Source organism: Haemorhous mexicanus, chromosome 16 (genome assembly GCF_027477595.1).
Source record: "Haemorhous mexicanus isolate bHaeMex1 chromosome 16, bHaeMex1.pri, whole genome shotgun sequence".
NCBI lineage: Eukaryota > Metazoa > Chordata > Aves > Passeriformes > Fringillidae > Haemorhous > Haemorhous mexicanus.
The window spans coordinates 2,878,444-2,901,230 of record NC_082356.1 but is presented as its reverse complement, the minus strand read 5'-3'; the positions used below and the strand labels follow the sequence as shown (position 1 = coordinate 2,901,230).

The following is a 22,787-nucleotide window of genomic DNA, read 5'->3' as shown; positions in this document are numbered from 1 at the left end:
TCTGCTGTTGCAGTTCCATGGACAGAAGCTGTTGTCTCTTACCCCCTGCCATGGGCAGGCTGGTGTTCAGCCATCTCCAGGACAGCAGGGCCCCATCCCACGTCACTGTGACCTGGGAAGGCAAAATCCATCACTCCAAATGTTCCCCCTTGCTCCTTCTTGCCAGACATTTGACCCTGGCACGGGGGTTTGCTGCTGGTTGCTGCAGGAAAAGGGAAAACCCTGTGACATTTTGGGGCACATGGAACCAAGGAAACCCCTGTGGCACTGTGGGGCCTGATGGAACCAAGGGTCCTTTGTGACACAGAGGGGCCAACATGGAGCCAAATATCCCTTGTGACAGTTTGGGATCTCATGGAACCCATTGTTCATTGCAACAATGTGGACCCAAGGAGACCATGGTGTTGTTCATTGTTTATGGAAAGCTTTTGCATCAATCATGGAATCATGGAGCCCATTGTGACACAGTGGGCCCCATGGAACCAAGGGGCCATGGTGACACTTGGAACTAAGAATACCACTGTGGAGTACAGAACCTCATGGAACCAAAAGTCCATTGACAAAGAGCAAGGCCCTTGGAACCATGGAGTCCAAAGGTCTAAGACATTTCCTGCACAGTTCTGCCTTGGGTAAGGGGAACATTATTGGTGGCAGCTTGGTCTCGGCACACACCTGAGGAGTGTGCCTGTTTTCAGTGGGGAAACTCAGGAGTTTTAGATTGCTTCAAAAACTACAAAAAATGAAAACCCCTCTTAGCCTGGGTGCAGCCAGCTCTCCAAGCACAGCAGGTTCCAGGGGAGTGAGGACAGACAGGATGTGCTGGGGAATGTGGAGCAAGGTTGTCCACACTGGGTCAGAGCTCAAGGTACAGCTTCTGTGAGCAGGCCAGAGCTGCTGAGGGGAGCAGCTGATCCTGATCCTGGGTCAATATCAATCACAGAATGCTGCAATGGTCTCTGCTCCAAAGAGAAGAGTAATAAAATACACCTTTTAAAACAGGAGCACATATTTTTTAGAAGCTCTTTGAAATATTTCTCCATAACTGGAGTAGGAAACCTAGAAACCTGGGAGAGCCAAGGACACTGTGGCAACTTCAGGCCCAAAAAGTGCAAACAGGAAACAGAGGAGAGCAGACCAGGAGGATGGGACTTCATAACCTGAAGCTGTAATTGGACAACTTACCCCAATATGTAAATGGACCAAAACTTATAAAAGTGTGAAAATGTGTGACCCATCATCCATCTTGGGTGTACCCTCAGCTGGGCTCTTGTACTGCCCCAGGTGTACCCTTTGAAGGCCTTTTTAATAAATCCCTACTTTATTCCTGTAACACTGCCCAACCTCTGTTCTAGGCAGCCTCTCAAGGCATCAAGGCCTGGCTGGCTGGGCCACCTGGGGCCACCTGACAGGTCTAGCTGAGCCTGGCATGTCAAGGGCTGCTGCTCATCAGCCCCTGGAACACTGGGGCTCTGGGCTCTCCTTGTGGTAAGAACTGTACTTCTCCTCCAGGTGTCCATGGCCAAAATCAAGATCCTTCCTCCAACTTTCCATATATGCAAAGATTGTTCCCAGATGAAATCTGCAAGAACAGACAGATCTGGCTGGCTTGGCCACCCAGGGGCCACCTCTCATCTGCCTTTGAAACACTGGGACCAAATGCTTCTCTTTCTTATGGGGAAAAAGCACCTTTCACATCCAGGCACTCATGGCCAAAGTTGGGAATCCACCTCCAGAATTCCCTATATCCAGGAATTTCTCCCAGACAAAAGCTGCCAGGAGAGACGGGTCTGGCTGGCCTTGGTTTCTGAAGAGCTGGCTCTTGTCTGCCTTTGAAACACTGGGGTTCTGTGCTTTCCTTCCTAATGAAAAGAACTCTCTTTCCTGGCCAGGTGCCCACAACAAAAACTGAGATTCCACCTCCAAAATTCCCTATGTCCAAAAATTTCCCCCAGATGAAAGCTGCCAGGAGACACAGGTCTGGCTCTCTTAGGCCGTGGGTGGTCACCTCTCATATTTTTCCAAGAAACTTGGACTTTGCACTTTTCTTTCCTATGGGAAAAACCATCCAGCTTGACCAGGTGCCCATGGTCAAAACTGAGATTCCACCTCCCAAATTCCATATGTCCAAGGATTCCTCCGTGACAAAAGCTGCCAGGACAAGCAGGTCTGGCTGGTTTGGCCTCTCAGGAGCCTTCTCTCACCGCTTCAGCCCCTGAAACTCTTGGGCTCTGTGCTTTGCTACCTATGGAAAAGAATTGTCCTTGTCAAGGCAGAAATGGCCAAAATTTGGATTCCATCTGCAAAATTCCCTGTATCCAAGGGCTGCTTTCAGACAAAAACTGCCAGGACAGAGAGGTTTGGCTGCCCTTGGCCTGTGGTAGCTGCCTTTCATCTGGCCCTGAAACACTGGTGTTCCATGCTTTCCTTATTATGGAAAAGAACCGTCCTTCTCCTCCAGGCATCCATGGCTGAAACTGGTGTTCCATCTCTAAAATTCCCTATATCCAGAAATTGCCCCCAGACAAAATCTTCTGTCTAATCTGGCTGCCCATGGCCTCTGGTGGATGCTGCTCATCTGCCCCTGGAACACTGGGGCTCGGTTGTTTCCTTCCTCTGGAGACCACTGTGACACTGTGGGGCCTCGTGGAACCATGGACACCATTGTGACACTTTGGGACCATGGTGACACCGTGGGGCTTCTTGGAACCAAGAGACCACCATGACACTGTGGGGCCTCGTGGAACCATGGAGACCATTGTGACACTTTGGGACCATGGTGACACCGTGGGGCTTCTTGGAACCAAGAGACCACCGTGACACCGTGGGGCTTCTTGGAACCAAGAGACCACCGTGACACTGTGGGGCCTCGTGGAACCATGGAGACCATTAAGACCCTTCAGGGCCTTGTGTCACCAAGGGGCCACTGTGACACCTCAGGGCCTCATGGAAGCAAGGGCACCACTGGGACATTGTGGGGCCCTGTGGAATCAGGGGAACATGGAACAGCTCTGGCTGATTTGGCCTCCCAGGGGTGACCTGACAGGTCTGGCTGATCTTGGAATGTCAAGGGCTGCCTCTCATCTGCCCATGAACCACTGGGGTTCCATGCTTTCCTTCCTGTGTAAAAGAATTTCCTCTCTTCTCAGACACCCATGGAGAAAATTGGTACTCGCCCTAAAAAATTTCCTGTATGCAAGGGTATGTTGCAGACAAAAACCTGCCACCTCTGCCTGGCCTTGGCCTCTGGTGGTCACATCTCATCTGCCTCAGAAGCAACAGGGCTCTGTGCCTTCCTTCCTATGGAAAAGAACCAGCCTTCTTGACCTGGGGCCATGGCAGAAATTGGAATTTGGTTGCCAAAATTCCATCTATCCCAGGATTGCTCCCAGACAAAAGCTGCCAAGACAGACACCTCTGCCTGGCCTCGGCCTCTGGTGCTGTTCTTAGACTATGAGAAGAAGACTATGAGTGTTTTTATTTGCAAACACCTTGGAGAGGGCCCAAAGATCTCCCAAGCTGGGGCTTGCAGGCCTCAAGAACATAACCCATGGAGGTTGATGTGCCTGGTCCCAGTTGAGAAGAGACTGAGGAGAGAACAGGAGTGGCCTGGCAGGGCTTGAAGGGTGGATTCAGAAGTGGTGGAGCTTTTTCTCCATAGTGGGAAAGAGCCAAATAGAGAAATGATACCACAAATGCAGCTGGGGAGGCCCAGAGTGGACACAAGAGAGGAACCAGGCACCAGAGCAGGGCTGTGGTGCAGCACATCCCCCAGAAGGAGCCTGGGTCAGCCCAAGGCTTTGTGTGGGCAGGCAAAAGCAGGCAGGAGGCAGAGCTGTCAGCAAAGGAAGGGGCCAGCCAGGTGGGGCAGCCGGGGGATGAGCACAGCCTGCAGGGACAGAGGCGCAGGGCAGGGACACCGTAGCACAGCCTGGGCTGCACAGGGCACAGGCATGGGCAGCAGCTGCCAGGCCCTGACAGAGCCAACTTGGGCAGCACTTTGGCCATGGCTGCTGGGCCTGGGCCTGAGCCAGGAGCAGGAGACAAGTGACCCTTGCAGGCCTGGGGCCTCATGGCCTCCTTGTCCCTGCTCAGCAGCCTGGCAGGGGCCGCCCCATGCTCCTGCCCTTGGCACTGCACATCCCCACATGTCAGTGCCCATCCTGGGAAGAGCCCTGAGCAAGGAGGGAGGGACAGGATCTGCCTGGCCAGGGGCTGGGGCTCAGGCCTTGGCCCTTTGCATTCCTGAAACACATCCAGCTTTGCTCAGCCCCAGAGACACCTTGGCCTTGTTTGTCCCCAGCTGTCATCACTGCCTCCAGTGTTCTGCTCTACCTGGAACCTGGGGACGCTTTCTCAGTCGTGTCCCTCAGTGGGACCCATTAAAACTTCAAGAAACTTCAGAGTTTCAATTTAACTTTGAGTTGTTGAGTAGCTTTTTGAACACTCTCTCAGGGACTGAGTCTGATGTAAACAACACCAAAGACATGAGAGGGTCATTAAAGTTTTCCTCGTCTAGTTATGGAGAAAGATCTCAAAGACCTTGTAAGAAATACACATTCCTATTTTAAAGGATGTATTTAATTTATTTCTCTTTAGAGCAGAGGTGATCCCAGCATTCTGTGACTGATATTGACCCAGGGTCTCTCCTCAGGAGCTCTGGCCTGATCACAGAAGCTGTGCCTTGAGCTGTGGGTGACACTGGGACATAGTGGGAGTGACGCTGGGGAGGACAGGGACAAACTGGGGACAATGGGAACACTGTGGGGAAGACTGGGGACACTGGGGCATCCTGTGGATGACACTGGGGGGGAACTGGAAGGGACTGGGAATAAACTCAGGTGTATTGGGAGGGACTGGAGGGGCACTGGGGTTGTATTGGGTTCTGCTTGGGACGAACAGGTCTGTAATGGGGTTGTACTGGGAGGGACTGGAGGGGGTGAATGGGCTGTTCCTGCCTCCCCCGCTTCCCATTTACCGAGGCTCCCGCCTATCAGCGAACTGAGCCAATCAGCGCCGGAGATCGGTGCCTCGGGGGCGGTGCCTAGCATGGCCGCAGTCTTCTATTTCTAACTACAAATCCCATCATGCCCCGCGGCCCAATTGAGCCCCATTGGAGCTGGGACTACAACGGCCGTCATGCCCCGCGCTCCACAGACGTACCACCCCCCCCCCGGGGTCCGCCCCCATCTGTCCCATAAGTGTCCCCCAGACACTCCAGGATCTCTCCGTGCCCCCTGAGTGCCCCCTGAGCGCCCATTCGGGACCCCCCTATAGCGTCCCCGGACCCCCTGAGTGCACCCGCACCCACAGCTGCCCGGCATAGCCATTTCTGGGAATTCATCTCATCTCATCTCCCGCGGCCCCAGAGCCCCTCAGAACACAGTCCCCCGCCTAAAATTCCTGCCGCGCCCAGCGCCCATAAAAGCACGGATAGAGCTCCCTGAGCTCCCCCCCAAGGGGTCCCGAGCCGCTTAAGCTTCCCCGAGGACCTCAAGTCGCGGCTTGGACGCAAAAGTATCCCCCAACATCGTGTTCGAGCCACTTCCGGGACTACAGCTCCCATCATGCTCCGCTATTCCAGCAGGGACTTTATCTCCCGTCATGCACCGTGCCCCGGCGAGAGCCATTGCAGCTGCGTCTCGAACTCCCGTGATGCTCCGCGGCCCTGTTAAACCGAATGATACCCGCTCCTACAACTCCCATCACCCCCCGCGCCCCAGAGAGCCCCGTTCGAGCACCCCAAGGGCCCGCCCGGACCCCGAAGGGCCCCAAATTCTCCTCCCTGACCTCCAAGGGCTCCCCTGTACCCCCAAGTTCTGCCCCGGACCCCGAACTGTCCCTCAGAATCCCTGAGTGCCCCTCCAAGTTCTCACCCGGCTCCCCCAAGTGTCCTCCAGACCCTCAAGTTCTCTCTGAATTCCCTCCCCAGACCTAAAACAGCCCCAAATGTGCCCCAGAAATGTCTCCAGGCACCCCAAAGTTCCTCCCCTTGACACTATCGGAGAAAAAGATGATAAAAATGATGCCAAAAGGACTACAAATATTACTAGTTTCCATAAAGCGGGAGAAATATATAGCCAATAGACATGAATTAATTAAGGAAATTGTGTTACTTATAAACAATTGTTATGAATTGAAGCAAACTCCAATAAGCTTAGTCCAATTGGAATTTATTAATTACAGCAAGCAAGGCATAAGCAAAATCAGCGCTGGGCGACAGGGGAGCCTCCGCTGGCCAAGGACTGCTGCACCCACTGTTCGATACAGTCTAACTTTTATACTGTATCTCTTCTCGTTGGGGACGTGTCCAGAAAGTTCTCTGCGCACGTGTCTTCTTGCTGCTAAGGGGTCCTCCTCTGCTGGTCGTTGTCTGATGAAGGCTGCTAGTCTTCCTCGGTCGTCCTCCGGTCGACTCCTCCTCATCTAGTGGTCATACCTAAAGTTCTAGAAGTTATGGTTTATTGAGCATTTATTAAGCAAAAAATATTTTAAGCAAGCATTTATTAAGCAAAAATATACTTGTGATTGTATGCGGTTTTGGTTACACGTGGTTTTAGGTCTAAGTGTTTTATTCCCTCTATCTTTAGCACTTTAGTGAACAGAACATGAACAAAACACACCAGGTTCCACCACACAATGACCAATAAATTTTTGGTTGCTAAAAATGTATGGATTTTTAAATATAAATATTGAAATTTGGTAATAGAGACATAGAATAATACTAATATAAATAAAAAATAATTATAATTTTAGTAATTCAATGCATTTTTTTTTAAGGCAAAATGTATAATTTTTTTATGCTTTGGGATGTCAGTCTGTAAGAGAGTCCAAAGATCCCTCATTTGCCTCACAACCACCATCGAGGACGGAGATTGAAGTCCTTCCCAAGGACTGAGACTGAGATCCTTAAAATTCTAACAGGGGGTGCTGGGCTGACTGAAGCGGGATGTCTGCCATTGGGAGCGGGATGTTTCCCATAGGAACCAGTCCTGAAACAACGGGCTCCGCTCACTGCTGGCACCGGTTTGTCCTGTTCAGAACTGGACTGTCTGTACCTGTGAGAGAGTCTGTCTGAAATATCCTCCAATCTGCCTCACAACTGTCACTGAGAGATCGCTCAGAAGACCCCCTTTGTCCCATTCCTGGCCCTACAGTGGAAAGTTCCCCGCCAAGCCAGGGGCTCTAAGACCTGAAGGAATTGCTAAGTTACTGTTTCCACAGGTGCATTTTTCTGCATGCTACACTGAGCCCAATGAGAAGAAGGGGGCACTGAGCCCTTTTTGCAACAATAGCCTTGGAAGCTGTCCCACCTCTTGGCCTGGCTGAACTTCTCCTGAGCTTTTGAGTGGTCTCCCACAGAAGACCCCTCTCGTTCATCTGCAAGCACTGTGACAGACAAGCTGAGATGACAGAAGCCTCTCCACCAGAGAAAAACCTGAGAAATCCCCACGTGAGAAAGGCCGCTCCTACACTCCCCAAGGACTGGGACTGAAGCCCCCAGCCCGGGGAGGTGCGCGGGGGAGGCGAGCTGACCAAAGCAAGATGGATGTTGCAGGTGTGGGCATTGGACCACGAAAACAATAGCCCTTGCCCACTGATATAAACTGTGTGTACCCCTTTTCCAAATACCATTATTTTACCAGATGATACAATAGATTCAGTTTTGAAATAATCCCCCTCCCCCCTCAACAAAAAGTGTATAATTGGAGTCCAGATGGACTGCATCTCGGAGATCTCCCCAACGTAACAGGCAGATCCTCAACTGGACTGGACCTAAGGAGTTTGTCTCTACGTTTGGTAGCTCTATTCCCCTTTTTCTTTCTCTCTCTCTTTCTCTGTCTTTCTCTCCCTTAATCCCTCCATCGCATTTTGCTGTGGTCATTCAATAAAGGTGCATTTGTTTGGATTATTGCTGCAACACCCCCCTGTACCGTGTTGGTTCTTTTTGCACCCTGAGATCCCTTACGAACCATCATGAAACCCATTCATAGGGATGGATCGTGACAACCTGTTCTCAAGGGACTCATTCTCCACTGTCCTGTACCTGTTCCCTCGATGTGCCGTCCTGCTCCCCTCCCAGCGGTAGATTATAAAAGACCCCAAGTTAACCAAAGACTTTGAGATTCTCCCCGAGGTTTCAAGATGGATCTGTTGGCCGGACCACGAGGATTTCGTGTCTATGTTGGTAGCTATTCACCTCCCCCCCCTTTCTCTCTCTCTCTGTCCTTTATCTCCTTTCTAATCCTTCTATCACATCTGCTCTGGGCACTCAATAAAAGGTGCATTTGTTTTGGTTAATACTGAAAGTCCCCTGCTGTGTGTGTTTGCACTCTGAGATCGGTAAAACGAACCATCAGGACCCCCCTTGTCCCAGCGGATCGTGACACGGCCTGATGGGGTTGCTGCCCACAGCACGTGAACGTGATCTTCTTGGTGGTGGCTACAGTGGTTCATCTGGTCTTGCTTTCCGATCTCCCTATCCTAGAATTACCTATGCCACCTGCTTTTCTCATACTGTGGTTCTCTGTAATTCCTTAATTAGTCAGCCCTTATTAAGTTCACTCTTGGAATAGGGGAATATCAGCTCCCCATCATATCGAGTGCATTTGAATGCACTTGAATGCATTTTGCCTGCATTCAAAATATGGTCCCTGTTTTTGATTTACTGTGGAATCTCTGTTTGTATTTTCTGCCTCTGTTGAGGTTGGGATTAAAGGTACTTGAGATGATATTTCAGACTCAGGTATTCATTGTTTCTTATCAGTGAAACAGCCTCACAACCATGAGTTCTGCAGCCTTTCATTAGCAAGGCACAAAATGGCTCACTGTCTCTTGTTACAAGGCCTGGATGGTACCAAGGAGACCACGGTGATACTGGGGATCCAAGAGACCGTGGTGACACCATGGAAACTCATGGAACCGTGGGCATTGTGACACAGCAAGGCTTCATGGAACCAAGAGTCAACTGCGACTCTACCAAACCTCATGGAACCAAGGGCCCATTGTCACACTGAAGAACTTCAGGGAACCAAGAGTCGCTTGTGACACGGGGGGTACTCATGAAACCATGGAGACCATTTTGAAACTTCAAGGCCTGATGGAAGCAAAGGGTCATTCTGGCACTTCTGAGCCTTGGAACCAAAGGGACCATAGTGACACAGTGGGGCTCTGTGGAACCAAGGGGCCACGGTGACATTGGGGAGCGTCATTGAACCAACTGTCCATGGTGACACTGCAGGGCCTGATGGAATCTTGGACACCATTGTGACACTACAAGGCATCATGGAAGCAAGGGGCCACTGTCACACTATGGGGCCTCTTGGGGCCCAGGGGCAGTTGTGATACCATGGAAATTATGGCAATAAGTGGCACCATGAAACCAAGGAGACCCTTGTGACACTACAGGAACCCATGGCACTAAGGATCCATGGAACAGTGCAGGACACATGGAATCGAGGGGACATTGTGATGCTGTAGAACCAAAAGGCCCCATTGTGACACTGTGGGCCCCCATGGATCCAAAGGTCCAGTTTGACATTGCAGGGCCTCATGGAATCCTGGAGACCACTGTGAAACTTTGAGGCCTTGTTGAATTAAGTGGCCCTGCAGGTCCTCATGGAACCAGTGAGACCCCTTAGAACCAAGGGTCCATTGTGACCCTGTGGTACCAAGGTGTCGTGGGCTGACCCAGGCCAGATGCCAGGCATCCATGAGAGCTGCTCGCTCACTCCCCTCTGCAGGACAGAGAAAATTTAATAAAGGGCTCATGGGTTGAGATAAGGACTGGGAGAGATCACTCATCAAATACTGTCCTGGGAAAAACAGGCTTAGCTTAGAGATATGAAATTAATTTATTACTAACAAACTCAGAGCAGGAAAAGGGGAAATAAAATAAGCCCCTCTCCTCCCTCCTTCCAGCTCTACCTCCTACCCCAGCAGTGCAGGGAGACAGGGAAAGGGGGTTATGGTCAGTTCATCACCCATGGCTTCTGACCTTGCTCACGGAGAGGGGTGGTTCCCCTGCTGCACCGTGGGTCCCTCCCGAGGGAGGCAGTTCTGCAGGAACTTCTCCAATGTGAGTCCATTTCAGGGGCAACAGCCCTCTGCAAACTGCTGCAGTGTGAGTCCATCCCAGGGACAGCAGTCCTTCCCAAACTGCTGCAGCATGGGTCACTCTTCCATGGGGTGCATTCCTCCAAGGACAGGCTGCTCCAGCCTGGGAGCAGGGGCCCTCTCTCCATGGCTCTCCTACAGGGTGTCTGGGTCTCCAGTGCCTGAAACACCTCCTCCCCCTCCTTCTGCACTGACCTTGATGTCTGCAGAGTTGTTCTTCTCACATGTCTTCCCTCTGCTCTTTTCTGACTGGAATTAAAACTGCACAACAATCTCTATTTTAGTTTCTTTTTAAATCTTTTATCACTGAGGCGTTACCACCGTTTGTAACTGGCCCAGCCTTGGCCAGCAGCAGGTTCATCCTTGAAGCCATCAGGGATTGGCTGTGCCAGGCACGGTGGAAGCTTCCAGCAGCTTCTCACAGGAGCCATCCCTGTGCCCCACCACTGCCAAAAACTAGGCCATGGTACCAAGGGGCTGTTGTGACTCTGGGGGCCCACATGGAACCAAGGGGCAAGGGTGACATTGTGGGGCCACTGGAACCAAGGAGCAAGGGTGGCACTGTGTGGTCACGTGGAACCAAGGAGCCACGGTGACACTGTGGGGCCACATGGAACCAAGGAGCCACGGTGACACTGTGGGGCCTCATGGAACCAAGGAGCCACGGTGACACTGTGGGGCCTCATGGAACCAAGGAGCCACGGTGACACTGTGGGACCTCATGGAACCAAGGAGCCACGGTGACACTGTGGGGCCTCATGGAACCAAGGAGCCATGGTGACACTGTGGGGCCACTGGAACCAAGGAGCCATTGTGACACTGTGGGGCCTCATGGAACCAAGGGGCAAGGGTGACACTGTGGGGCCTCATGGAACCAAGGAGCCACGGTGACACTGTGGGGCCTCATGGAACCAAGGAGCCACAGTGACACTGTGGGGCCACATGGAACCAAGGGGCAAGGGTGGCACTGTGGGGCCTCATGGAACCAAGGAGCCACGGTGACACTGTGGGACCACTGGAACCAAGGAGCCACAGTGACACTGTGGGGCCTCATGGAACCAAGGAGCCACGGTGACACTGTGGGGCCTCATGGAACCAAGGGGCAAGGGTGACACTGTGTGGCCTCATGGAACCAAGGGTCAAGGGTGACACCACAGGGCTTGGTGGAACCCAGGTTCAATGTGACACTGCGTGGCTTCATGGAGCCAAGGAGAGCACTGTGACACTATGGAACATAATGGAATTATCAGAAACAATACAACTTCTGGTTTCTATTAACGTAACTTCAGTCAGGGGTTTGTTTGCCCAGGTAGAGGGGAATTGAAGTTTCTCTTCAAAAGACTCTGCTCACCAAGGCTGGGTGAGGCCTGATGAGCTTAACATCTACAGATTGGGAGTGGCCAGAAGATGAACAGGAGGTAAATGAACATTAATGAACATCACCCCCAGTGTGCAGAGACACCTGGTCTGGGAAAAGATTGAGAAGGGAATCAAAGAATGAGGACTTAATTGACATCAAAGGCGAACGGATCAATCAGCAATAGCAGATGGAATACTAAGAATTGGATAATTTAAGAGCAAAGAACATTAATTTCTTTGGGTTTTTTCTGTATAAATATGTGAGAAGTGTAGTAAAGAACAATGTGTGATGGAATGATTTTCACTGTGGAATCCGGACACGTGTGGATGGAATAATTTCTATTGCATGTGATGGCCGCAATGACATCCTGGCAAGAATAAAGTAATGCCTAAATTCTGTAAGGTGTTGTTGGAGTTTCTGTTTTTCATGCAGTTTCAGTGTCAGTCCAGTGAGGTCCATCACCAACACAGGCTCTTTCTGGACTCTTTAGAGAAGAGAACCGGAGGCCACGATTGCACAAACCTCTCAGAGACTCCCAGGCAAAAGCAAAACCCAAAGTCCCTGGGAGCATTCAGGAGCCCCCAGGGCCATTCCTGAGCAAGGCTCCCCAGGGACTCCTTCCAGCAGATCCCTGAGGCCACTGGGATGTAGGGCAGGGGGGATGCTGAGGGCAGGACAAGGGGCTGACAGTGCCCAGCCTGGCTGGGGCTGTGCCAGGAGGCCTCAGTGCCTCAGGACAAGGTGTCTCCTCCCAGCCCTTGGTGGCACAGACCCTGCTGTGCCCAGGGCACCAAGACTTGGCTTCTCCTGGGCACTGCAAGCCCTGCCAGGGCCCTTGGCCATGTCCAGCACAGCTTGTCCTGTGTTGCTGTCCCACAGCTGCTGCTGTGTCCCTTCAGGCTGCACACTCTGATCTCACTGCTCCAGGCTCTGCCCTGCCACTGCCAGCCCTGCCCTGACCTCTGCCCACCCTCACCCTCTGTGTCTGGGGACACACTCACATGCACTGAGCTCATCCCCCTCCTTCTGGGTGCTGCTCCTGCCACAGCACTGCCCTGGGAGGGTTCATTCCTCACAGGAGCTGCTGTGTTTGTACTGGAGCATTTTATAGCTCTGCTTCTGCCTCTCTGGCAATTGTCTCTTCAAAGAGCTCTCCAAGGAAAAGATTCATTCAATTGTGGAATAGCAGAGGTGGGAAGAGCCCCCTGAGCCCCCTTGGCCTGGGTGTGGCTGGGATGGAGTTCCCTTTGCCCAGAGCACCCCTGTCCTGCTGTGCTTGGCTCTTGTGGCTGCAGCAGGGCTGGTCCCAGCCCAAGGCTTTGGCTGTCCCTGAGCAGGGCTCGCCCCACATGAGGCTTTTCTGCAACCCGCTCCCCCAGTGGGCTGGGGGTGGGCAGGTGTTCCTGGGGGCGCAGGGATGGGACAGCTTGGTTGGACTGACCCAAGGGCTCTTCCATTCCCTGTGATGTCCAGATCAGCAAGGAAATGAGGGGGACAAGAAGGTCTCTGGATTTTCTGTATTAATACATTTGTCTTCCAAAGCAACCACTACAGGTGCTGAACTCTTGTTTTCCCATGGTTTTCTTTGCTTCTGCATTTGGCCTTTGCTTTTTGGTCCCTCCAGTATTAATCTCTCTTTATGATGACCCCCAATGTTTTCACCTTATTTTCTCCTGTCTTCTGATGAAGGAGGGACAGTGACACAGACACCTGGTTGTCACTTGATGGCCAGAGGGGTTTAACCACAGTCACCTTGCCCAACTCTTCTCTTATGGGCACAGCCAGAAATGTCAGGGCTCTGCCAGGTGCCCACCCCTGAGCTGGGCTCATGCCCTCCTCCCAGCCCCAGGGCTGCCCAGGGACACGAGTCCTTCCCTTGCACACACACACAGAGTTCATTGCAGCACGGGCAGGGGCTCCCTGGGCTCTGCTGCCACTGCCAGAGCCTGGCAGGGACCTCAGCCCTGCGGGTGTCACCCTGCCCTGCTCTGCCCTGCCTGAGGTGCCCCACGGCCAGAGGGATGAACACAGGGAGCTCTGTGCTCAGGAGCTCGTCCCAGCCCTGCACTCAGGGGTTCCCAGGGGATGTTACTCTCTGGAAAGTCCAGGAGCAGCTGAAGGAGTTTGTGCTCACTGGGTTTATGTCCCCTCACACACACAGGATGTTCAGGGCTATGGAGTGTCCATGCACTGCAAACACAGACTCCTGACCCGGTCACTTGATGTCCCTCCATGGAGAGAAGAAGAACCTCTGTGACCTGGGGTGAGAGGCCACTGCTGTAGCAGTGCTGGCTTTGCACTGCTGGGACAGCCCCCACCCTGATCACTGCCACACTTCTGCTGGGCACTGCTGGTTTCCTCTGCAGGGCACTGTGCTGGGCACATCCCTGAGAGTAACTGGGAAGGAGATTGAAGCTTTCAGGCCCTGCACTGGGGAGATGCCCTTGCATGATGGAAATGCTGCTGCAGAGCCCAGCTCTGTCCCAGCAGTGCCCACGGCCTGTCCCTGCCTGCAGTCCCTGGACAGGCACACAGCAGGACAGGGACTGAGCTGGCAGAGCCCTGAGGCCCTAAACCAGCACAGGGGTTCTGAAGGGGAGTGTGGCAGTGAAGGAAGGGGAGATTATGGAGGAGAAGCCCTGGGGCTCCCTGGCAGTGAGGAGCACTGGGGTTCCATTTTCTCCTCCAGCTCTGCCCAGAAGCACCAACTCTACAGCTCCAGAAAAGCCAGGGAAGAAAGATGTCAGGCACACATGGCAATACACAGTTCTTCAATGTAGTAGTAGAAGTACAGCTCCTGGTTTATACAGTCACTGGGTGCCACTGGAAAAACAAACACTGAATTTAAAATGTATAATCAAAGATTTTGGTGTGAACAAATTCTCAAAAGTATAACAACTGTGCCAGCAGTAAAAAATGCATGGCACAGAACGAGCAAAAATATGTAACATCATAACAGCTATGCAGGAGAATGACTATTTATTGCTACTGAAAACCATCTGTGATCATTTTCCTCAAGGCAGCCTTGAGCTCCTGGTTCCTCAGGCTGTAGATGAGGGGGTTCAGGGCTGGAGGCACCACCGAGTACAGAACTGACACTGCCAGATCCAGGGATGGGGAGGAGATGGAGGGAGGCTTCAGGTGAGCAAATGTGCCAGTGCTGAGGAACAGGGAGACCACAGCCAGGTGAGGGAGGCAGGTGGAAAAGGCTTTGTGCCATCCCTGCTCAGAGAGGATCCTCAGCACAGCCCTGAAAATCTGCACATAGGAGTAAACCATGAACACAAAACAACCAAAGGCTAAAGAGGCAACAACTACAATAATTCCATGTTCCCTGAGTTTGGAGTGTGAGCAGGAGAGTTGGAGGATGTGTGGGATTTCACAGAAGAACTGGCCCAGGGCATTGCCATGGCACAGGGGCAGGGAAAATGTATTGGCTGTGTGCAGCAGAGCATTGAGAAAGGCACTGGCCCAGGCAGCTGCTGCCATGTGGGCACAAGCTCTGCTGCCCAGGAGGGTCCCGTAGAGCAGGGGTTTGCAGATGGACACGTAGCGGTCATAGCTCATGACTGTGAGCAAGGAAAATTTTGCTGTGGGGAAGAAGAAAACTAGAAATAGCTGTGCAGAACATCCTTTGTAGGAGATGTTCCTGGTGTCCCAGAGGGAATTGTGCATGGCTTTGGGGACAGTGGTGCAGATGGAGCCCAGGTCGCTGAGGGCCAGGTTGAGCAGGAAGAAGAACATGGGCGTGTGCAGGTGGTGGCCGCAGGCTACGGCGCTGATGATGAGGCCGTTGCCCAGGAGGGCAGCCAGGGAGATGGCCAGCAAGAGGCAGAAGTGCAGGAGCTGCAGCTGCCGCGTGTCTGCCAGTGCCAGCAGGAGGAAGTGGCTGATGGAGCTGCTGTTGGACATTTGCTCTGTCTTGGCATGGGGGTCTGTAGAATAAGTAATCATGCAATACTTCAGTTTGTGGAGAATTTCAAATATCCCAGCACAGCCTGGGGGCACTTTCCCTCCACTGCCTGCCCAGGGCTCTGCTACCTGGAGCTGTCCCTGCCAGCAGCTGCTCCCTGTGCCCAGGACTGGGCCATGTCAGTGCTGCCTGAGCGCAGCTCAGCCCTGGGGGCTCAGCTCTGCCCTGCAGACCCCTCCCAGCTCTGGCACTGCCCAAGGGCAGCTCTGGCTCTGCAGGCTCTGATGGGAATGTCAGAGCAATCCTGAAAAGGACTGGAAAAGCGATGCTGATGCTGCCCTAAGGAACCCTGTGCTGATTTCTGGCACTGCCTGGTATATTCAGATCTCAGAGAATTTTTTTTTTTTTTAATAATTTTTCTCTGTCTAAAGTGAGACAGGAATATCTAAGTGCATTTTTCTATCCAGGCATCCCAGAGAAATGGATTAATAAAGCAGGATTTTTTTGTTTTATGCAGACCCTGCCTTGCTGTGCTTATCATTTAATCTACTAGGAAATACCCTGGAGATCAGTGTCATGCTGGGAGCATCCCTTAACAATGTAGCATCCTCACCACACAACAGAAACTCTTCCAAGCCTTACCAGCTGTCTCCTCCCACCCAGATCTGGTCCCACAGTGCTTAGAGCAGCTGCCAGGGCTGGCTGAGAGCTGTCCCTGGCAGGCAGCAGAGTCCCTGCCCCAGCAAAGTGCCCTGGGCTGCAGGACCCTGCTCTGCAGGACAGCCCTGGGCACCCCTGGCTGCTCTGCACAAGAGACAATCAGAGAATGTACTCACAGCGTCTGGAGGCGTTGGGATGTTCCAGCTTTAGGAGATGGCTCCAGGAGCTGCAGCTGCCTTGTCCTGCAGCCAGAGGTTCCTGTGCCAAGGGCTGGCAGTGATTCTCCCCCAGTCACTTCTCAGCATCTTCACAGCCCTGACTGATTGAAAATCTCTCTGTCTCTGTGCTGTGCCCGGGGTGGCCGCAGGCAGTGCCCTCAGCCCTGCTGGGTTGGGAGAGGAGCTGCTCCTGAGGAGATATGTTATTTTGAAGCTCTTCTTGATTGCCAGGAGTTCCTTCTGTTCCAGGAGCCCAGCCCAGCTCAGCAGAACAGACACAGCACAAGGACTTCTCTTGTGGGTTGGGTGCTCAGGCCCTGAACATCACTCCCTGAGAGGGAGTTGAAGAAATCTCTCAAGAATTCAAAGTCACAATCAATCTCCAACGTTTCTTCAAGTTTTAATGGGTCCCACTGAGGGACAAGACTGAGAAAGTGTCCCCAGGTTCCAGTTAGAGCAGAACACTGGAGGCAGTGATGACAGCTGGGGAAAAACAAGGCAAAGGTGTCTTTGGGGCTGAGCAAATCTGGATGTGTTTCAGGAATGCAAAGGGCCAAGGCCTGAGCCCCAGCCCCTGGCCAGGCAGATCCTGTCCCTCCCTCCTTGCTCAGGGCTCTTCCCGGGATGGGCACGGACATGTGGGGATGTGCAGTGCCAAGGGCAGGAGCATGGGGCGGCCCCCGCCAGGCTGCTGAGCAGGGACAAGGAGGCCGTGAGCCCCCAGGCCTGCAAGGGTCACTTGTCTCCTGCTCCTGGCTCAGGCCCAGGCCCAGCAGCCATGGCCAAAGTGCTGCCCAAGTTGGCTCTGTCAGGGCCTGGCAGCTGCTGCCCATGCCTGTGCCCTGTGCAGCCCAGGCTGTGCTACGGTGTCCCTGCCCTGCACCTCTGTCCCTGCAGGCTGTGCTCATCCCCCGGCTGCCCCACCTGGCTGGCCCCTTCCTTTGCTGACAGCTCTGCCTCCTGCCTGCCTCTGCCTGCCCACACAAAGCCTTGGGCTGACCCAGGCTCCTTCTGAGGGATGTGTTGCACCACAGCCCTGCCCTGGCAGGGAAATTCCTTGTTCTTTTTTCCCAGTCTGGGCCTCCCAAGCTGCCCTTTGCATTAACACTTTCTTTCTCTGGCTGTACTCTACTATGTCAAAAGGATCCACCATCTCTGAATCCACCCTTCAGTCCCTCCCAGGGCTCTCCCCTTCTGTCCTCAGTCTGCACCCCACTGAGCACAGAGCTCCTCTGTCCCTATACAGTGCTCATGTGCTTGAGGACATGGGCGCCTGGACAAGAAGGACGGTTCTTTCCTACAGGAAGGAAACCACAGAGCCCCAGGGTTTTGAAGGCAGATGAGAGGCAGGCACTGGAGGCCAAGGTAAGCCAGACCTGTCTGTCCTTGCAGCTTTTGTCTGAAAGCAACCCTTGGATATTTGGGGAGTTTTGGAGGTGCAATTCCATTTCAGCCATATGTAGCAGTGTATTTCTATAGCCATGGGTGCCTGGACCAGAATGACAGCTCTTCTGCACAGGAAGGAAAGGGCAGAGCCCCAGTGTTTCACAGGCAGATGAGAGCTGGTCTTCAGGAATCCAAGGGAACCTAGACAGTCCTGGCAGCTTTTATCTGGGAGCTCTCTTGGATATAAGGAATTTTGGAGGCAGATTCCCAGTTTTGGCTATGGATGCCTGCACATGAGAGATGTTTCTTTCCATGGAAAGAAAAGCACAGCCCCCCCAGTGTTTTGACGGCAGATGAGAGGTTGCCCCCCCAGATGCCAAGGCCATCTAGAGCTGTCTGTTCTGGCAGATTTCATATAGGAACAATGCTTTGATATAATCAAATATGGAGGTAGAATCCCAATTTCAGCTATGAACCCCTGGAGGAGAAGGAGAGTTCTTTCCCAGAGGAAGGAAAACATGGAGCTCCATGGCTTCAGGGCCAGATGAATAGCAACCCTCAACATGCCAAGGTCAGCCGGACCAGCCAGGCTAAGCCAGCAAGACTTGTTCCATGTTCTTGGACCCTGGGGGCCCTGCAGCAGAACGTTGTTTCCAGAAGGCCCAGCGATACCACAGTGGTCTCCTTGGCTCTGCAGTGTCACACTGGCCCCTTGCTTCCATGGGGACCCATAATGTCACACTGGCCCCTTGCTTCCATGGGGACCCATAGTGTCACACTGGCCCCTTGGTGCCATGGGGACTCAGAGTGCCAGAATGGTCTCATTAGTTCCATGAGTCCCTGCAGTGTCACAAAGAGCTCCTTGGTTCCACAAGGCCCTGCAGAGCCCCTTGATTCAACAAGGCCTCAAAGTGCCAGAATGGTCTCCAGGACTCCATGATGCCCCACAGTGTCACAAGGACACCTTGGCTCCATGAAACCCTGAAATGGGGAAAGGCCCCTTGATTCCATTGGGCTCCTCCCTGTCACACGAGTTCTTAGTTCCACCGCACCCTGTAGTGCCACAATGGTCTCCTTGGTTCCACAGAGTCAGAATCTCTCGGTGGTCTCACGGAGCCCCACTAAGATCCCCTTGATTCCATGAGGCCCCGCCGTGCTACAATGACCCTTAGGTTAAATGGCCCCTTGGTTCCAGTGAGTCCTGAAGTGTCATAATGGTCTCCATGGTTCCACGAGACCCCAGAATGTCACAATGGACTTTTGGTTCCATGAGCTTTCGTACAGCAACAGCAGTGTCCTTGGCTCCACAGTGTCACAAGGGACCCTTTGTTCCATGAGGTTCAGTAGAGTGAGATGGACACCTTGATTCCATGAGGTTCTGTAATGTCCCAATGGACTCCTTGGTTCCATGGCCCTGCTGTCCAGAATTGCCCCTTGGTTCCATGAGGTTCTGAACTGTCAGCAGGAATCACCTTGGTTCAGCAGTGTCATAACCGACCCTTGGTTCCATGAGGTGCCAGGCCTCCCACAGCCTCTCAGAGACCCTTCTCCCCCTCACGGCCCCTCACAGCCCCAGGCCTGGGGCTCCTCCCAAAGGAGAAGGGGTCGGGCCCTGCTTGTTCTCCTTTTATTTCAGTCCCCTCACAGCCACGAGTGAAGAAAGGCTGAAATGGAGCCTTTCCCCAGCGTTTCCCTCGGGGTTCATTGCGGGCTGAAGCTCTGTGCTGGCGCTGGCCCGAGCGCCACCATCCCTGCAGCCGCCAGGCCTTTGCTGTCCCCCCGTGTCCGTTCCCTGTCCCCGAGTCCCGCCCGGCTCTGGCAGCAGCAGCAGCCGCAGCGCAAGGGGCGCCGGCCCGGCCCAGCCGGGGCTCCCGGCCAGGAGCAGCAGCAGCGCCGGCCCCTTCCCGCCTGCTCCTGCCTCGGCTCCCGAGGGCTTTTTCCAGCTCAGTTCTGGAGTAGAGCAGAAATCACCCACACCCAGCCCTGACTGTGCAGGGCCCGCCTGTGCTGCCCTGACCCAGCCCTCAGAGAAAGAAAGGATCGGGTTCCAGCGCTGTTTTCAGCACTGCTTTACTCACCCTGAGGTGACAGCAGGAGGCTGCTGCTGCCTTTGCCTTGGCAATTGGAGATCATGGCTGCTCTTGCCGCTTGAAATTTATCTGTAAAACTGCAATCGCCTTTTTTGATCAGTGCTACCCAGAGTGCTTTTTTCGTGATGGTGAATGTGGGAATTCTTAAAATCAGAGGATTTTGGGAAAGCTGAAAAAGGCAGGCTTCAGAGACAGCAGAACTGTGATTAGAGCTGAGCTGTAACCATGAGATAGGGCAGCAGAAAAGTTAAATAAGAAGTGGGAAAGTATGGACAAATAGAACAATAGTTTTTGTACTAAGGCTTGGCTAGAAAAACTCCCTAAGCTGCAGAAAAGTATATCTAGCCTGATATTAGGAAGTACTGATCTTAATAAATGAGCTCTGAGCATTTTGTTTTAAGGCTTAGAAGCAGGTATTGTATTCGAAATAATCAGGTATTGTTTTAACCGAAGGTACGTGTGCTTATAATGGTTGGATAGAACTACTGTCAATATGCTTCTGCTTTGTGTGATTGGTCAAAAAACTTTTAAAGTAAGTTGTAACATTGAGTTCTTTGTCTGCTGCTGAGGAGACAAACTGCCGGCATCTTCCCATTGTCATAACCATGTAATGAGACTGATGCTGGAAAATAAACACCTCAAGACACATTCCTCAGCAGTCCCGTCCTCTTTGTGATTTTGTACATAGACCCCCGGCCGGCAATAGGTGAACTCAGGCTTTTGGTCACAGGCATCATGATTAGCAGATCTTGAAATCCCCTAAAGTCCCTGAGCACTAAGTCAAGGAGAATTAAAGCCACACAGACCACATTTGCAGTGCTCAAACACGGCCCTGTTGCTGCTGCTGCTGAAATAAAATCATCTGATAGAGGCCATCACAGAAATTGCCTCTCAAGTGTCAAATCAAATGAAAAAATCCACCAGGAGAAAGAGAAACCAGAACTTCTCGACTCACTTCATTGTTTCTCCTTCTGAGCAGCAGCAGCAGCAGCAAGTGGAGATGCGCAGAGGTATTTCCAGCTGCTGCTTATCCCAGCTGGAGCCCAGCCTGCTGCCCAGTCCCAGCGGGAAGCTGAGCCCAGCCCGGGGAGCTCCCGCAGTGTCGGGAGCTCAGCGCACGCGGGGCCAGGCCCAGAGCCCCGGGCACGGCCGCCCATTGCGGGGCAGCGGCGCAGACGGAATGTCCTGCGGCCCAAACCTCCTGCTCCTGCCACACAGCGCCAGCGCTCTCCCCCTCCTCCTCCTCTCCCAGCACGGCACAAATTCCAGCTCGGAGGAGGCTTCCCCAGAGAGGGCTCAGGCTCCTGCTTCAGCCTCAGGGTCCCTGCAGAGGAACAGGGCATCTTTCAGGCACTTCCACAAGCTCAAGGCTGCCATTTCATGGGCAATCTGGGATGAAAATGGACTTGTTAGGAAGCACAAAAGCAGAGGGAATTGATCAGAAATTATTAGAAAAAAATGACCCTTCTTAGAGACAAAGTTCGCAAAGTCATTCCATGCATTTCTCCTTTTCAAATTCTTCCAGTCATCTCCTGACAGGTCCAGCATGTTCTGGTACTTTTCATGAACTGACTGTACTCTTGATTCATATCAATGCATGAGATGTAGAAGCATCTGAACTGAACACTGAAACAAACTCCCTCTGTCAGCCCATTTTCATCTTCTAGCTCACTTTCCGTATGTCCACAGGCATCTTGGAATGATTATCCCACAGCTCTCCATTTCTGGCTGCAGGCTCTGGAGATTCTTTCTCTGCATTCAGTCAGGTTTGCATTCCCTAATAATTCCTGGTAGCCCATCATGTTTTCTTAAGGTAGAACAGTAACATTGAAAACCTCACCAATGGCACAACTGCCCAGCCCACAAGGAAAAGAAAGAAGAAGCTGTCAAGTTCTTCAAATATTTGTCCTGCTTTGCTGCAAGAGTCGTGCTGCACGCACAGTGTGGAAAGCCAAGAGGAGCTGCAGTTGGTGGCACATCTTGTGACAGAAGCTGCACCTCGTTCTCCAGGAAAGATTCTTGGAAAGAGCAAAGAGGACTGAGGAGCAGATGATGGGAAAACTGAAAGAGCTTTTAAGAAATTCAAAGAAAACAGAAAGAAACCATCTGAGATGTTTTACTCGATTTATTTTTATGCTCCTCTTTTCCATCTTGCACTACTTCTCCATCCATTAATTCCAAATGGATCTCACTTCTAAGCTCAATGACTTGGCAAGTTGTAGACACTGTCAAATACCATGAGCTACACCCAGTTTGCCTTCCCCTGGATTTCTCTGGAAAGCAATGCTGGAGAGGTAAGTGCAGTGCCTGGGTCACGTACAAATTCAGCATTCAGGGAATGTGCTCCGATAGTGTTTGACCCTCAGCAGGGACAATGCACAGCAGGGACCGAGGGGATTCCTGTGCTGCTGTGCAGGAGTGCAGACTCTGGGTCTTGGCTGAACACGGCCAAGTTCCCGTGTTTGGACAGGCTCAGGGGCTGCCCCCGGGGAGCGCGGGGCTCGGCGCGGGGGCCAGTGGGCAACGGACAAACGGACACGGGGACAAACGGCCCCGGCGCTTCAGTTGCAGCGGCAGCAGCAGCAGCGAAAGCAGCAGCGAAAGCAGCAGCAAAAGCAGCGACTTTGCCGAGCCCCTCTTGCTTGTCCTCTCCCTCTCCCGCAGTCCCGCTTGTCCCGCAGTCCCGCTTGTCTCTCCCTCTCCCGGTCTCCCTTTCCCGGGGTCCCCTCCTCTCCCAGCCTCTCTCCCCATGCCCGGTCGGGCCATGCCCCCAGCCCGTCCCCGGCCCCAGGCGGGGCTGCTCCGTCCCCGGCCCCGGGCGTCCCGCCGCGGTCTCGCCTCCGGCCGGCTCTGGTCGTACTGGCGGTGGCGCTGCTGGGCGGGCATCAGTGCCTGGGGCTGGGGCGGCACCGCCTCCCTTTGGCTCCGCCTGGCCCGAGCCTGGCCCCGGCCCCGGCCCCGGCCCCGGCCCCGGCCCCGGCCCCGGCCCCGGCCCCGGCCCCGGCCCCGGCCCCGGCCCCAGCCCCAGCCCCGGCCCCTCCCGGGGC

General features: G+C 53.2%; 2 protein-coding genes across 2 annotated transcripts in view; both read right to left on the bottom strand.

The window, feature by feature from the left end:
* The window catches only part of LOC132334567 (olfactory receptor 14A16-like), a 39,695-nt gene extending 24,310 nt beyond the window's left edge, over positions 1-15,385 (bottom strand). Inside the window, exons 1-2 of the mRNA XM_059860672.1 lie at positions 15,083-15,385; positions 14,543-15,004 (exon numbers count right to left, since the gene is read on the bottom strand). Coding sequence (XP_059716655.1) covers positions 14,543-15,004; positions 15,083-15,385 — 765 coding nt within the window. The remainder of the gene's footprint in view (positions 1-14,542; positions 15,005-15,082) is intronic.
* A 2,128-nt stretch (positions 15,386-17,513) lies between these two features.
* LOC132334566 (olfactory receptor 14J1-like) overlaps positions 17,514-22,787 on the bottom strand; it is a gene marked incomplete at its 5' end in the record, with an annotated part of 55,111 nt that continues 49,837 nt past the window's right edge. Inside the window, one exon of the mRNA XM_059860671.1 lies at positions 17,514-17,561. Coding sequence (XP_059716654.1) covers positions 17,514-17,561 — 48 coding nt within the window. The remainder of the gene's footprint in view (positions 17,562-22,787) is intronic.